This window comes from Saccopteryx bilineata, chromosome 2, assembly GCF_036850765.1.
Source record: "Saccopteryx bilineata isolate mSacBil1 chromosome 2, mSacBil1_pri_phased_curated, whole genome shotgun sequence".
Lineage (NCBI taxonomy): Eukaryota > Metazoa > Chordata > Mammalia > Chiroptera > Emballonuridae > Saccopteryx > Saccopteryx bilineata.
Genome location: NC_089491.1, coordinates 134,952,704 through 134,967,963, shown reverse-complemented (window position 1 = coordinate 134,967,963; position 15,260 = coordinate 134,952,704). Strand labels below are relative to the sequence as shown.

Below are 15,260 nucleotides of genomic sequence, written 5' to 3'. Positions count from 1 at the left end.
GGCTTGGTGACCGCTCTCCCCTGGATCTTCTGGGACCTCATGGATCCCGTTGACGGCGAGGGTTACGGGACGGAGCCGCTTGTATTTAAAATGTTCTTTTTTTTTTTATTTGTCGTTTAAAAACAAACTTGGAAGAAGCAAAATCCAAAACTTGCCCTTTGCCTCTTGCAACATAAATTATGTACAGTTCAGAATGATCGCTGATACAAAACATGCCAAGGACAGGGGGCGCTGGGGTGGAGGGAGAGAGGGCGCTTTAAAAAGGGGAATCATTTCATCCGTTGTTACGAAGAACCAACCTTGCTGTACAGGATACACACAACACAAAATAAAGTCTTCACGGGATTCACACTTGTCAGCGATTTATTTTTTAAAAAGGGGGAGGGTCCTGGAGGTCGGGGGAGAAGACTAAAGGGGAAAAACTGAAAACTGAGTATGTGCAAGTGTAAACCAACCCAAAATACAAACATGGGGGAGGGATTCTGATGCAATTATACAGGCGGGGGTACTTAAAAAAAAAAAACAAAAAAAACAAAAAACCAACAACCAAAATTCCAACCTTGTAGCTTGGGTCTGAGTTAGTTTATATAAAAATTAAAAACTGTATAAGGTTTCTTCACTAAATTCTACAGGACTATCCGATACCTAGCATATGCTTACAAAGTCTGCCCCCTTCCCTTTTCCCAATCCGAGGGCCCAAGCCCCAACCAGAGCCTGACTCATAGGAGCCAATCTCCCTCTCCCTGTAGCCTAGACCCCTTGCTCTTGGAAAAGGAACATCCAATGGCTTTGGGGGCAGCAGACCAGTCTCCCCATTGTCTGATTTAATTACAATGGTTTCTGAGAGGGTGGAGGGATGTTATTCTCTTAAAACATTTGCAGCTTGAAACAGTTGAGGAAGCAGCTTAAAAAAAAAATCTCCCTACCCCCATTAATCCGCAACCCCCCAAATTCAAAAACAAAACAAAAACCTAAAATCACAACAGCAACCGTGCTCCCCCTCCAGCAGGCCTGCCCATCCACCAACCACCAAGCCCATCCCTACACTCCAGACATTTGATTCTTGAAAATATTAATTACAAAATGCCCTTTGCCCACAGCCCCTAGGAGAGAACTGCATATATGCTTCATCTTCATCCCCATGGCTCCCTACCACACAGGGGTCTGGTCTGGGGCCTCACCCAACCCCTGATCTACCCCTACCCCAGGAAGAGTTCACTGCAGCACAAGCTTGGGCAGAAAGGGGAAGGAAAGGGAGGCAGGGAACCCATTACCCTCTGGCTCCCCCTGGGGCCAGCTCACTTTTGTGCGTATAACATAGTCCAACTATACAATAGGGAGTGGGATTGCCCAGCCTCTATACCCCCACCTTACAGCAGTCACAGCCAGGGGGTGGGGAGGAAGGGGTGAGGAAAAGGGCGGTAGGTTAGGTAATGGAGGGGGCCCCCCCACAAGGGGAGCTCCATGTGTCTGCCCCACACCCCCCTACCATTTATAAACTGGTTTTGTAAAAAGAAAATAGATATATTTATATAGAATATATAAAGCACAAAAATTAGTAGTTTTACATTTGCTCTCCCCGGGGGTAGGGGGAGAGGGGAGGGTTCTCACCTCCAGCCGGCTCCCCCATGCCCCACAAGACTATGTACAATCCCATGTATAAATAGATAAATACCCCCCACCCTCCCCGCGCTGACACTAAGCTCCCCACCCCCACATCACCACCCCTTCCCACCAGACCAGCAGCAGTTTGGTGACTGAGGGAAAGTGGGAGCTCCAGGCCACACCCTGCCTCACTGGGTATGGGCATGCCACTCAGGGATAGCCCCTCACCCTACTACCCACCCACCCCATCCAGGGGCTGGAGGGCAAATGGGCTCATGATGGGGTTGGGAAAACAGGAGGGAGATATCCTGGTCCTAGGTTTAGCACATCCCTCCTGCCCCCATGTCCAGATGGAGAAGGAAATCCTAGAGCAACTAGGGGCTAGTCATCCCCAATCTTCATCATTAGCCTCAACCGCCATACCATGCCCAGAATTAAAAACAAAGATGGATTTTTTGTTGTTGTTTTTTCTCCCTCCTCCTACCCCCCTTCCACCCACTCAGAAGAGGGCAGTGAGGTGGGGGAGAGGGTTGGGGCAGTAGGGGGCTTGGAAAGGGTCTCACATTTCAAAACAGCAAAAAATCCAACACTTAAATGAGGTAGGTGTGGGTGCGGGGTCTCCTTGCCCGGCTTGCCTGGCTTGCCCTCCTGGGCAGCTGGGCACCTCTTTCCCGTTCACGTTGCATTTGTCAGAGTGGAAACAAGGAAACAAAACCCATAGAAAGACAGAAACACAGAGGAGAAGAGGGAGACAGAGACAGATTGAGAGGGAAGGGGATAGGGGTGAGGGTGGGGGCAGGGCCCGGCAGGCAGGGCCAGGTGTGGGACCCAGCCTTTGGGATTGTCAAGCTTAGTCAAGTCTCTTTGCAGCCTTGAGTTGGGCCAGAGAGGTCAGTGGGAGCAGCAGGGCTGTGAGGCCCGGCCACACATCCTCCTCCCCTCTCCCTGCTGCCTCCCAGATGCTTCTGGGTAGTTCCCGGCCCATATCCCCCCCTCAAACCTGAGATGCCCAATGGCTGCTTCTGTCTGGCCCCTCCTGAAGCTGGGGGCAGAGATGCCAGCCTGGGGGCCGGTGGCGGGGAAGAGGGTTGTCCCTGGTACCCAGGGTGGGCTTGGCCGAGGGCCCTCTGCCCCAGCCTCCTGCTCCAGGGGCTCCGGTTAGCCGGCAGCCCCAGCCCTGGGTCCTGGCTCTGGCTGCTACCTCTCTTCCCCCTCATCCCTTTCAGGGAAGAGGTTGGGGGTGGAGGGACTCCCCTGCCTGGTAGCCTCAAAGCTTTTTAGTTCATCCATTTCCGACAATTCCAGGCTCCACAATGGCAGGGGATCTTGTGCTGATCGTCCTCAAAGTCAAACTGATAGTCATAGGTCAGCTGTTAAGAGAAGAGGGCAGAATCAGTACCAGCCCCCCGGAGGAAGTGGAGAGGGCAGATATGATCTGATGAGGGCAGTGGCCTTGGAATTTGGCTCAGCGGAATAGCAGAGAAGAGAGAGCTGCTTTGTCACACACCTCCTCTCCTTTGGGGATTCGCCGGCTGGAGATGATGATGATTTTATCCTCCTTGTCAAATGTCACAACTTCGGCCACACAGTTAGGGGCACAGGAATGGTTAATGTACCTAGGCAATGGGACACAGTCAGGGATAATTGAGTTGGGATGATTTTGGTTCCTTGTTGGTCCACTCAAAGCATATCACCCTCTTAATTCCTCTCACCTGGCAGGACCTCCAGTCAACGTAGCATCAATCACATGTTCATTGTTTATCCGGAACATGTAGATGCCTCGATTCTAAAAAGGCAAAAATTGCAGAAGAAAGGGCAAGAGTATCACAGAATGGCCGTAGTGTGCTGGTGGGATCAGGTGGCAGACTCAGGCAGTGGGCTTCATTTCTTATTTTTCCTTTCTCCTGTCTCGCACCTCCTCCCATAGCTTTCCACCTGCTCCTCTGGCCCCCATCCTGCCCCATGGTCCTTGGCTGAGTGTGGACCAGGCACCATGATAGCCCCTCTGTCAGCCCATACCTGCTCCTCATAGATTTTCTCCCGCCGGTTGGCCACCTCGTTGCGAATGATGGTACCAATATACTCAATGACCATTGTGTGCTTTTCTAGGTCCTTGGCTGCATAGAGCCCCAGGCCCTGGATGCGGGAACGAGCCAAATACACATTGTTCTTCCACTCAGTGCGCAGTCGCCGATACTGAGATGACTTGGAATGCACAAACTGCTTGCTGTACGGGGTGTTAGTCTCGCCTGTGAAGGTGCTCTGATATGCCTTGGACATGCTGGTGCTGTTCAGGGTGTGGGGCCTGGGAGGTGATACAGTGCATGACAAGACAGCTCTCCCTCAGACCAAGCACACACCACCCACCTCCTCCCTGGGCTGTGCAACATGCCAGTTAGGGGCATGTGCTGCTTTGAGAGTGGAGTAGAGGCATCTGGGTTTTGGCTTTGGTGAGGCAACAATTAGCTATGGGGACCCTTCCAACACCCTGGGTGGCACAGAGAGCCCAGGATGGGGGGTGGGGAGTGGAGGGAAGGGAGGCACCAATTCCCCTACACTGAGCCTGTTCTCCCATCTCCCCACCTTCTACCTGTCAAGCCATATTCAAGGCCATGCTCCTCTGGGAGGAATTCCACAAGCAGGCCTAGAATTAAATTGGCTCATGGTTTGGTCAAATGCCTGAGTCCTACCTCCTGCACATACTGGAAGCCCTGAAAATGGGGCCATGTCTACCACACTGGACTAGACTTTAATTAAATCTGGCTCTGAATTCATAGCCGAAAGGTGGTGTTCTTTCCTTTCTCCAGACTGTCTCCTTCTCTGCTGTAACATCGGGCTCTGTGCAGATGGCTCAGTGCAGGGGAATACTGCTGCCTGGCAGGATGCCTTTTCACCACCCTAGGGCACCAGCCAAATTTTCTCCATCCCAGAGCAGTGGTTTTCAAACATTTTTTTTACCCTTCTTTATTTAGCAGAAATAGATATTTTTTTTCTTAACAATATGTTATTAGAACTCCAATACATAAACTAGATGAAAATGAAACTTCTGGTTGAATTCAATTTGAGGAACGGGTAGTTATACACGGGGAGGGCCAAGTTCTGCCTACTCAGTTTGTGTGCTCCAGGGCTTTTTGGAACACACACAGTTTGAAAACCACTGTTATAGAGCACCAGGGACTAGGGCTGACTGGGGTAGAGTCTGACACTCTACGACAGCCTGAGGAGCAACCGAAGGCCTTCACAAAGCCCTGCTACCATGAATTCTGCCTCCCTCTACCCAGGGACCAAGGGCAGGCTACTGCGGTACACAGGAGGAACAGGAAACCACAAGTCAACAGGTAAGGTTCTGGTCCCAGCTGTGACCTTAGTCTAGTCACTTAACCTTTCTGGGTCTCAGTTTTCTCAGCTGTAAAATGGGGGTCATACCACCTGCCCTACCTACCTCATAAGGTTGTTGTGAGGATCAAATGAGATAATGGATGTGAAAACGCTTTGAAAAAAAAAGTATAAAGTGCTATACAAATTTAAGGTTTTATTATTTTTCTATTATATTTCTAATTATTTACTTTTGAAACCAACTCAGCTTGGGGAAGGGAAGGTGACCCTACCACTTATGGGGCATCTGAGGTTTGGGAGAATCATAGGCCCTTGGGGAGCAAAACAGGAGGAAAAGGTGACTGGGTCCCTTTTATAGTTCATAAAGTTTTACCACTGTCTACCCAGAACCTCCCCAACAACCATTCCCAGGATGCCTGAGATAAGTCTGTTCTAGACCCTAGGTCAACCCAGGATACCTGAGAAGGTTGGGGGGAGAAAGAAAGGGATACCCTAGTGATACCTGCATACCCTCTCTCTCATCAAGAGATATAGACTGAACCCCAGTCTTTCCAAGGGAACTCTAACTTGTAATCCCCAATTGGCCGGAGGGTCCCTACCAACCCTCACACCCATATCCCTTGGCCCTAGCCCCAGAAGCTCACCGTTTGTAGTGTGTGAGGATTTTAGGCTCTGATCGGGCACAACCAGTGGGGTTGATCATGAGTGGTAGCTCCATTAGGGGGTGGCGTCCATAGCGGAATAAATAGTTTTGACAGTTCTCCACTCCAGGCAGCTGTGGGCACAGGTCATGCTCGCCTTAGCCTGAGCACTTATGGGGCAGGACCAAAGTTCTCAGTTGCCCACCGGGCCCCCAGCCCCGGCCCCTCCTTACTGATTCAGCTATGCGCAGCACAGCATGCACCGTCAGCCCAAAGAGCTCCTCGCCTTTCAGGTACTCAGGGAAGAGCCGCAACATGTCGGCCTCTTTTCTCATGGCAGCCACAGGCTCAATGATGCGATTCCACACAGCTAAGAGGCAAGGAAAGACAGCAACCCTCAGAGGGAACTTCTGCTCAGGGAACCCAGCCCTAACCTTGATCTGGATCTACAGTTGTTTCCTATAGCCTTGCATACCTCCTTGTCATCGGCTATGTGGTTCTTTAGGACACCCTCATGGCCTCTCAGTCCCACTCTATCTGAACAAGATACATTTCCTACCCCAGAGGAGTATGAGTGCCTTGTGAAACAGAAACATGAACCCAACATCCAGGAGACCCAGCATGGGTCACAAGCCTTGCTGAGAACCAGAGCAACAGGAATGCTTTCCCGTCTGGAAGACTTGGGTTCAGGTTCTAGTATTGGCCATGGACCTTAAGCCAAATACTTAAATCTCTGTAAGACTCAGTTTCTTTATGTATAACCTGGACAGAATAATAGTTCTTATCAGAGTTGTGTGAACAAAATAGCCGATATAAAAACAGCTTAGTTTGTGGCACACAGTATATACTCCCTAAAAGATAACTGTTCTTAATGTTATTTTTATCATTAACACTATCAAAACTAAGATCAAAGAATTTTATCCAAAGAAAAGCAACCAAAAGGAATGCATGGTTCAGATCAGCTTGGGTGAGCCAGATGACAGGGTCTCAGAACTAGATCCTTTTGTTTCACTGAGGATAGGAAAAAGAGCTAGAATGAAGTTAAACAAGCAAAATATCTTCAATTACAAGGGAAGCTCAGGTAAGTAAGAGAGGCTAAAACACTTTCTCTGGAGATCTTTAAGAGACCACTGCCTACCCGAGATAAAAGGAAGAAAGATCACTCACAAGGACCCTGTAGATCCCTTTTCAACATTGTAAAGGTGATTCCAGGAGAAACTTGCCCAACTCCACATTACCATTTCCAGGGCCCAGTGCTCACCCTGGGGAGAGGCGTCGATGAAGACCAGGTCCTCCAGGCCCTGCTCGATGACTTTGATTACAAACTCTGGCCGCCCATTGTTCTCACCAATAGAGCAGCGGTAGCAGCAGCGGCGGTTGTTGGTGCGGAGACTCCAGTAGATGCGTGTTGCCTCATAGCCCACGGGATAAAGGGCAGTGGCACTGTGGAAGTCAGCCATCTGGTGAGGGAGCAGCTGTCCAATGGCATGAAACACAAGGCCCCCCACCCGGAACATGTGTAGCCGCTCTCCCCGCTGGATGATGCTGGCGATTTGCTTCACCTCATCTCGCTCAATGTAGACACGCCGGAAGACAGCAAAAGAGCTTAGCTCTTGCTCACAGGGCCCTTTGATCTTATGCATTGGACATAGCATGGTCTTGTCCTTGAAGAACATGCACTTGGCGCGAATGGCGCAGGCAAAATGGTAGACGTTGGGACAACGCATGCGATTGCAGCTGCTGGTGGCACCAGTGCGCTGGCACAAGGAGCACTTAGTTAGCAGTCCTCGGTGTAGGGCCACCTCCACATTCATCAGCGCCCCGCCCTGGGTCTCATAGACCTCCGTGGACCACAAGGCACAGTTGAGGTGTACCCACAGGTCTAGGTCCAGGTTCAGCAAGCGAGCGGGCCCGTCAGTGGCCCCATCACCCTCTTCATGACAGAAGCAGCAGCGCCGCATGTCTCGAGGAACCTTGTCAGGTCGTAGGGCTGTGCCAAGCTGTTCCATAAACTCTGCCACTTCTCGCTCATCCTCCTGCCGCCCACTGCTCTTCTGGATAGTCAGCAGCAACCGCAGCCGCTTCCAGCGTACCCCTTTCCACTTCTTGAGCCGAGGGGGTCGGGAATCTTCACCTTCTTCAGGGGGCCGGGCTCGAGGCTTGGGCCGGGCAGATTCAGGGGATGAAGCCAAGGGCAGAGGTGAGGGGACTAGTGGCTCAACTGAGGGTTCAGCTGGAAGTTCAACCAGGGGTTCAGCAGGGGGACTGGCAGGAGAGGGTGCCAAGGGGGATGGAGGTGGGGAGGGTTCTTCAGGAGGTGGGGCCGAGAGTTGCCGAACATCCAGATTGGAGACATTGTAGGTGTAGCTGTGTTGGGTGGGTGGCTCTGGGGCAGGGCTCTCCTGTGGAGGAGGTGGGAGCCCTGTATGGTTAGTGCCAGCTCCTCACTTCATTAGCCCTCTCCTTTCTCCCATCCAGATCCCACTGTCTCAAAAACCCTGTTATCTCTAGCCTAGCCAGAGACCCACCCCTTTTTCTTTCCCAGACCCACCTGTTTGAAGAGGCTCAAGATATCTAGCTGGCTCTTGAGAGTATAGCCAGGCAATACTGCATCAAACTGCTTCAGCCAGTCAGGGCCAGCTTCTGGGCTCTTGCCTCCCAGACTCTTTTCTTTCCCACCTGTAGGAAGGAAGGGGTCAGAGCCTCCCACCAGAATTTTGCCCCTTAGATCCCAAGGTAATTTCCTGCCACACTCACCAGGGCCCTCAGCTTCCCCCTTCTTTGGGTCAATGCCTGCCCGGGCAGCGGTCTCTGGGAAGAGCACCTCATAGGAATTGGGGATCTTCATGCTTAGCAGCTCTGCCACTGCCACCATCACACCATTCAGGTTCTGCCAGAGCAGGGATGGGGAGGGGGATAGTTGTGTCGGCCAAGTGTGTCCAGCTTGTAGGGACGAGGACCCCTAGAACACAACTCCTCAAGTGGCCAGCCAGGCCAGCCCCTGTGCCATCCAGCTCTTCTCATGTACTTGCTTTATAGAGGCCTTTCCCAAAGTGCTGGGGGCATTAACAGGAGCTCCGCAAAAAGGGGCCTGTGTCAACTAAGTTTAGGAAATGAAATACATTATAGCCACAACTTGGGAGATCAGCGATACACATTAGCAAATTAAAGCTGAGGGGTCTTACAGTAAGGAACCCCATTTTGTTGTCTTAACTGGGATTTCCCACTTTCTTTAACAAAACTGTTAACATTAAAAAAAATAAAAGTTTCATAAAATGTGACAGGAACATGATGTTTTTTGTGTATGTCACATTATATAGTCTGCTTTCTGCTTATTTAACTTGTATCTTGACCACAGGACTGTGAACCCCCTGAAAGCATCATTTACTCTAATCCCATAGTCACTAGCCCAGGATTTTTACACACAGTAGAGCCTCGGTATAGAGTTTTAAATGACCAAATTTACCCAGACAAGCTCCAGGGCCTGCGCTCTGCTCAGCGTCCCCTAGGACCCTGAGGCACGCCCCCAAGACGCACCTTGGCTGCCGCAGCAGAGACTGTCAGCATGACTGACACCTCACTTCCTTTGCCCTTTTCCCAAGTCGTGGCAGGCAGCTTTCCAGGGGCCTCCAAGTCCAGGGTCCCATAAGGTTTGGTATCTGGGAAGACTAAATGAGAAAGAGGGATCTATGTTAAGTCCCAGTTGCTCCTTTCCTCCGGCTCTGACAACCCAGGCCAGCCTGGCCTGGCCCATGTTCAGGGCAGCCCATACCTGGAATGCTGGCCCGAGGAATGATGGGAATGACGGGAGAGAGAGCTCGGTCTTCCTGCTCCCACCGGCCTGAGCCCAGCTGAGGGAAACGAGGTGTCTCCTCCCCTAGGATGCTCTCAGGGGATGAAGCCGGCACAATGCTGTCAGGAGAATCACTATCCTCGTCACTCTCCATCCTGTGGACCAAAAGTAGACATTTGTTGCTATAGCCCTGCAGACTGCCCTTCTCATCTAGATAATAGTAGGTATCACTAATCACTAATTAGTACCATAGATTACTTAAACCTACTATTGGTCAAAGGGAAAATGAGACAACCTGTGCCCTACCCCCATTCCTCATCCCCATTTCCAGCCCAACCCCCACCTGACATCCTCAGTTTGATTGTGAGGGGGTGTAGGCAAGGCGGCCAGCAGGTCTACACTCTTCACCTCTGAAGCATCTAAAGGGTAGATAGGGAGAAGAAAGTCAGGCTGAGGGTAGCCAAAGTGGATGGTGCTTTCTCCACACTTCAGTCCTAACTAATATAAGATCTAGCTTAGCTATCATGACCACTGTCTACCCATCTACTACTTTGGAGCAGACGAGCTATATTTGAGTATTTCCCATGTGTCAGGCCCTGGGCTTTAGGTATACTCTGTATTTATATTTTAACGACTCCATTAGGCAAGTATTGTAATACCTATTCTATAGTGAAGAAACTCAGGCTCACACAACTCAACCAACTTACTGGGCTATAATAGTATGGCTAAATTAACGCAGGAACCAGGATTCAGATCCAGATCTGACAGTAGTTCCCTATCCACAAAGGCTGTTTGTTCATTATAAACAAAAGTTTCATTAACACTCTCCCTGTCATCCATCTCTCTCACTGCCTTGGCTCTAGACTCCAGATGTTCATCCTTGTCTCCAACAAAGCAGTCCTGAAGAGGCTGTTTCTATCTCAGGTACCAGTCATGTATGCACAAAGGGCAACATGCAACCATTTTCTATCTCATATCATATGACTGGGAACTCTGACTGGCTTGGACCCCAACCACCAAATCCTACTACAGGAGAGGCTCAATCTGCTCTTGACTTACCCTTCAGTGTCCTTTCAGTATCCCGGGAAGAGGCAGCATCCTTGGGGTGCTCCCCCAGCTCTTCAGATGGAGTGACGCCATTTACCATCTTCTGCTGCACCGATGGGGGTGGGGTGGGGGGCAGCGACGAGGGTGGTGTCGGCGGGTTACTCAGGTTATTCTGGGGGTGGGGTGGGGCGTTGTGTGCAAGGTGGCAGAGGGAGATGGACAATCTCCTGGCCCCATACTACATCAGCAACTTCCTTAAGTCTTCCACTCCCACCTCCACCTCCCCAAGAACCTCATCATTCCCAAAAGGTATTGTCACTTTCTGACCTTGGTAAGCAGCTGTGAATAGTAGTCAGGACCAGTGGGCAGCACCCCACTTCCAAAGGCCCCCCTCAGCTGGCACTGCCCATTGACTGGGCAGCCACTGCCAAAGGGAGCAAAAAGGCTAAAGTTGGCGGTGATTGTAGGCTCTGTTAGGGGCAGCAGGGACAGCTCCTAGGAGGGGCAAGATGACAAGGTTGGAAACCTGCAGTGCGTACCTCTCTGCCACTGCATAGCCGAGGGTCAGGGTGCCCTCTATCCTGGGTTGGGACCAGGGGACTGGCTCCTGGGGGTCACCTGTTTTAGCTGTTTCAGCAAGGCCTCGTTGGCCCTGACCCCGTCCTCCTTCCGCAGCTTCTTTCGGGAGCTCACCAACCTGTCGCTTGCCTTCTGTACCCGCTTGGGCTTCGGTGTCAAAGGCTTCCTGGCTGCTGTATCCTAAACCAGATAAACTCACAGTGAAGGCTGCTGTCCTCAGAGCCCTCATTCTTCCCTTTGACCAGGACCTGCTCATTCTTCCCCAGGTTCCAGGCCCCACTCGTACCTGCTCCACTCTAGCTGGAATACTCACCTCCTTATTGCTGGGGGTACCCTGTAGTTTCTGTTCCAGCCCAGCCAACTTGCTGTCAATGTGCCCGTTGATCTCTGCTCGCAGCCCCTCGGGCCCCCGCCCAGTGCTGAGTTGCACATTCTTTGCCCGTAGAAGCTTCTGCAAGAGCAGATGCCCGGCCTCTGAGCGGGGGCCTGCCAGCAGGAGGTGGTTGCTGGTACCTGCTGCCCCTATTGGCTCCCCGTTGGCCTCCCTCTTCACCACCTGGGCTCCCAGGGCACATGGCTCTTCCCGAGGCTCCTGCTTGATGCTGAGATAGGATGGCTCGGGCACCGCCTGTCCATTCACCTGTTCCAGATGCCCAGGTATCAGGCTGCTCTGCTCCAGCTTCTGGGCTTCTGCTAGATTGTCTGAGGGATCCCAAGGTCCCAGCCCCTTGCCAAAGAAGGTATCTGCAAGCTGGGCAGCAGCAGGTGAGACCCTCCCAGAAGGCAACTCCAAGGGTGGCCCCTGGGGTTTTGGTGTCCCTGGCTGGGTAAAAGGGAGCTGGGCCTCAGAGGGGTGCTGGGAGCTAGGGGATGGTAATTGTGATGGTTTCTTTGGCTCCTGTGGGCTGGATGGTGGATGCGTAGGATGGACAGGACCAAAGACTGGTCCAGTTGCTAAGGCTCCATGTGGGGCAGGGAGGCGGGGTGGGCCCTGAAGTCGAAGCCCTGCCCCTAGCTCCTGCAGGGGGCCTGTCTGGGATCCAGGGAAGCCCCCAAGTTGGGTTTGGCGGCCTAGGAGGCCCTGGAGGGGAGAAGGCTGAGTCCCAGGCTCCTGATAGGGTGGGGTCTGGCGTACTGCCTGACTCTGCTGTAGCTGCCGCTGCATGAGGAGTGCCTGTAGCTGCTGCTGCTGCTGAGGACTCAAGTGCCGCAACTGTGGGTTTTTGGCCAAAACTCCTTGGAGCTGTGCTCGAAGCTGACCCACTGTAGGCATGGCTCCAGCCCCAGGCAAACCCTGCCCAGATTGGGGGACAGATCCTGGTTTGGCAGCCTGCGGCCCTGCATTATTTTGCAAGGGCCGCTCTAGTCCAAGTGGCTGTTGGGAGCCCAGGAGGTTCTGAGTCAAAGGCCCAGGCTGCTCCCCTAAGGAAACAGAGGATTGGGCTAGCAGGTGTGGCATAGAAGAGGCCTCTGAAGATGATCCACTGCTTGGTTGCCCATGGCTTCCGACACCTGCTGTGTGGAGCAAGTTAACTTGCTGCTGTTGTTGTCCTGGGAGCCTCAGAGGTGGCTGCAGTGGCCCAGAGTTAGGTTGAGGCTGAGGCTGGCTCTGGGGTTGGACAAGCAGGAGTTGTGAGTCCCCAGAGAGTGAGGGCTTTACTTCCCCAGGTTCAGCGGCCACTGCCTCAGGTGCAGTCCCTATTGCTACTGGCCCTCCCTGATGTGTGGAGGGTCCCTCACTGGCCTCTGGAGGAAGAGGAGTCTCTATAATGCTTTGTTCCTTCCCTGTTAGGAGGAGGGTTGGGCCCAGGGCTCCGGAGCTAGAAAAGTGTTGCAGAGGCTTGGCTGGCATTCCAGGACCAAGTGGTACCTGCTGCTGCTGTTGTTGAGGAGACAGTAAAGTTCGACTCTGGTTTAAGAGGCCTATCTGCTGCTGTTGCTGCTGTTGCAACTGTTGCTGTTGTTGCTGTAATTGCTGCTGCTGTTGTAGCTGCTGCTGTTGTTGCAGCTGCTGCTGTTGCTGTTGTTGCAGCTGCTGTTGTTGCTGTAGCTGCTGCTGTTGTTGCTGCTGTTGTTGCTGTTGCTGTAGCTGCTGTTGCTGCTGCTGCTGCTGCAAGGAGGGCATTGGTGGAGCACTAAGTTTGGGCTGTCCACTATGTGGCATCAGACCCTGCTGAAGATGAGAAAGCCCTGCCATGGATCCCTGCTGTTGGTGCTGCTGTTGCTGTTGCTGGGCTGTGACCAGCCGATGTCCCATAAGGCCCTGACTCTGCTGTGCCAGCTGAGGTGAACTTGGCACCCGAGACTGGGTCAAAAGCACCTGCCTGTGAGGAGCCTGGGGGCCCAAAGCTGCAGGGTGCTGTTGTTGCTGCTGCTGCAACACTGCCACCTGGGCAGGGCCCAGCATGCCCTGGGGCCCCTGGGGTGGTTGAGGAGACAGCTGCTGGACCAAGAGGCTCTGATGGCTACTGGAAGGGAGAAGCCCCTGGGGCTTAGAACCCAAAGCCTGGTTTGTCTGTACCCCCGGGCCCTGCTGCTGTTGCTGCTGGATTGCCACCTGTCCTAGAAGGTGGTGGTGGTGGTGGTGGTGCTGCTGCTGCTGCAGTTTCTGGGCAAGCTGCATGCGTTGCTGCTGTAGCTGCAGCTGCCTTTCCTGCAAAAGCCTGGAATCAGGTCCCAGACCTCGAAGAGCAAGGTTGCCAGGAAAAAAGCCCCCTGAGGGGCCAGTCAGGGGCCCAGCCGCACTAGAATGTTGCTGTTGCTGCTGTTGGGCCAGGGTCGTGTTGAGGAAGGGACCACCAGGCTGTCCAGGTAGTGCCATGCCCCCTGGGGGCAGGCGAAGACCTGTAGCTTGTCCACCAGGGGGCCCCTGTGGTGGCTGCAGCGCATGGCCAGGAAGCAGCTGACTGGGGAGCTTGGTGAGTAGCCGAGGACTCTGGGAAGGGCTAAGGGCCAGCACAGCTGAGTGTTGTTGGTGTTGTTGGTGTTGCTGTTGTTGTTGCTGTTGCTGCTGCTGCTGTTGCTGCTGCTGCTTATTCCGATATTCTGCCATGAGATTCGTGTGCTCCTTCTGCTGCTTCCGCACCTAATAGAGGAGGGTTGGGGATGTCAGCCTCAAGCATGCTTATCCATGCTACCCCTCCTCCGGGCTGGCTCCTGGTTGCTAAGCTGAAGCCTGCTTTCCTCACCTGATCCAGCTGTTTCTGGATCTTGCTCTGCTGCTCTGTAACCAGCTTCAGCTTCTCAGCATCAGCTTCTGGGAACTCCCGGCCAGCCTTTTTGGCAGTGCGCTGCTTGGCACACAGAGCCTTCCGGGATTTGCGGTGCACACCAATCTGCTCCTCTAGCACCTTCAGCTGCATCTGTAGGAGCTGTTGGGTATGGAACAGCCACTCCTCATACTGCCGCTGGTCAGCCTCATCTGGAAAAGAAAGCTGGGTGTCAGGACCTGCAAAACAGTGATCCCAATTCCTCTTCCTCCATATGCCCCTATCCACTGTCTTTTAGGCTCCTCCACAAACCCATACTCACTGATCACTCCCTGGGCAAAAGTAGGTGGATTGGGACGAGCCTGGGAGGGGTCACCAGCATTCCGCTCCTGCAATGAGAGAGACTGCTAAGGGGTTATTGTTCCATACAAGCCTCTAAAAAGGGTGGCCCGATGGCAGGGGACACAAATTCTTACTTCCACCTGACCACTTACCTGGCCACTCCCTGCTGCCACGTGGTTCTGCAGATCACTGCCAGTCCCCCCTGAGAGCCTCTGGGCTAGCAAAGACACTTGCTGCCTAATTTGCCCAAGCAAAGAAGATGTGTTGGTAATGGGGAAAGTTGAAAGGCAAAGAGGTGGAATAAGTACAGAAGGAGATCAGGAAGGACTAGGAAAGGACCAACCTCTACCATCCCCACCCAAGTCTTACCTGTTCATACCAGGTGCCACTCCAATGCTGCCCTGAGCCATCACCTTCTTGATCCCTTTCAAAGCTACCATCTTGGCCTTTGCAATCGGATCAATGATATCTTCTGCAGCAAATTTGTCCAAGTCTGGAGAGGGAAGAACCAAGTGAGCCAGGCATTTGGGTCAATGCTCCATTCTATGGCTGCGGTTTCTTCCAACACCTTGATCTCTACCAAGCCAAGCAAAACAGAGGCATGGCATGATGGAAAGACCAGTGGACTAGGACCCAGGTAGCTTGGGTGACTCAGCTCTATTATTCGTAGGATATGCGGCCCTGTTTTTACTTGTACAGTGTTAGGAA

The 15,260-nt window shown here is 52.7% G+C and overlaps 1 protein-coding gene across 11 annotated transcripts in view; it reads right to left on the bottom strand.

The window, feature by feature from the left end:
* Window positions 1-101: 101 nt before the first annotated feature.
* Window positions 102-15,260, bottom strand: part of KMT2D (lysine methyltransferase 2D) — a 41,858-nt gene continuing 26,699 nt past the window's right edge. For 4 of the 11 annotated variants that reach the window (XM_066257937.1, XM_066257946.1, XM_066257939.1 and 1 more), the window contains exons 36-56: window positions 14,922-15,045; window positions 14,705-14,789; window positions 14,533-14,614; window positions 14,190-14,422; window positions 11,315-14,086; window positions 11,041-11,181; window positions 10,750-10,917; window positions 10,435-10,594; window positions 9,719-9,794; window positions 9,355-9,530; window positions 9,120-9,250; window positions 8,340-8,472; window positions 8,134-8,261; window positions 6,844-7,984; window positions 5,816-5,952; window positions 5,586-5,716; window positions 5,048-5,095; window positions 3,625-3,910; window positions 3,318-3,391; window positions 3,113-3,221; window positions 102-2,975 (exon numbers count right to left, since the gene is read on the bottom strand). In XM_066257937.1, coding sequence (XP_066114034.1) covers window positions 2,883-2,975; window positions 3,113-3,221; window positions 3,318-3,391; window positions 3,625-3,910; window positions 5,048-5,095; window positions 5,586-5,716; window positions 5,816-5,952; window positions 6,844-7,984; window positions 8,134-8,261; window positions 8,340-8,472; window positions 9,120-9,250; window positions 9,355-9,530; window positions 9,719-9,794; window positions 10,435-10,594; window positions 10,750-10,917; window positions 11,041-11,181; window positions 11,315-14,086; window positions 14,190-14,422; window positions 14,533-14,614; window positions 14,705-14,789; window positions 14,922-15,045 — 6,428 coding nt within the window. In that variant the 3' untranslated portion in view covers window positions 102-2,882. The remainder of the gene's footprint in view (window positions 2,976-3,112; window positions 3,222-3,317; window positions 3,392-3,624; window positions 3,911-5,047; window positions 5,096-5,585; window positions 5,717-5,815; window positions 5,953-6,843; window positions 7,985-8,133; window positions 8,262-8,339; window positions 8,473-9,119; window positions 9,251-9,354; window positions 9,531-9,718; window positions 9,795-10,434; window positions 10,595-10,749; window positions 10,918-11,040; window positions 11,182-11,314; window positions 14,087-14,189; window positions 14,423-14,532; window positions 14,615-14,704; window positions 14,790-14,921; window positions 15,046-15,260) is intronic. The other 7 variants (XM_066257944.1, XM_066257945.1, XM_066257947.1 and 4 more) reach the window with 6 other exon arrangements.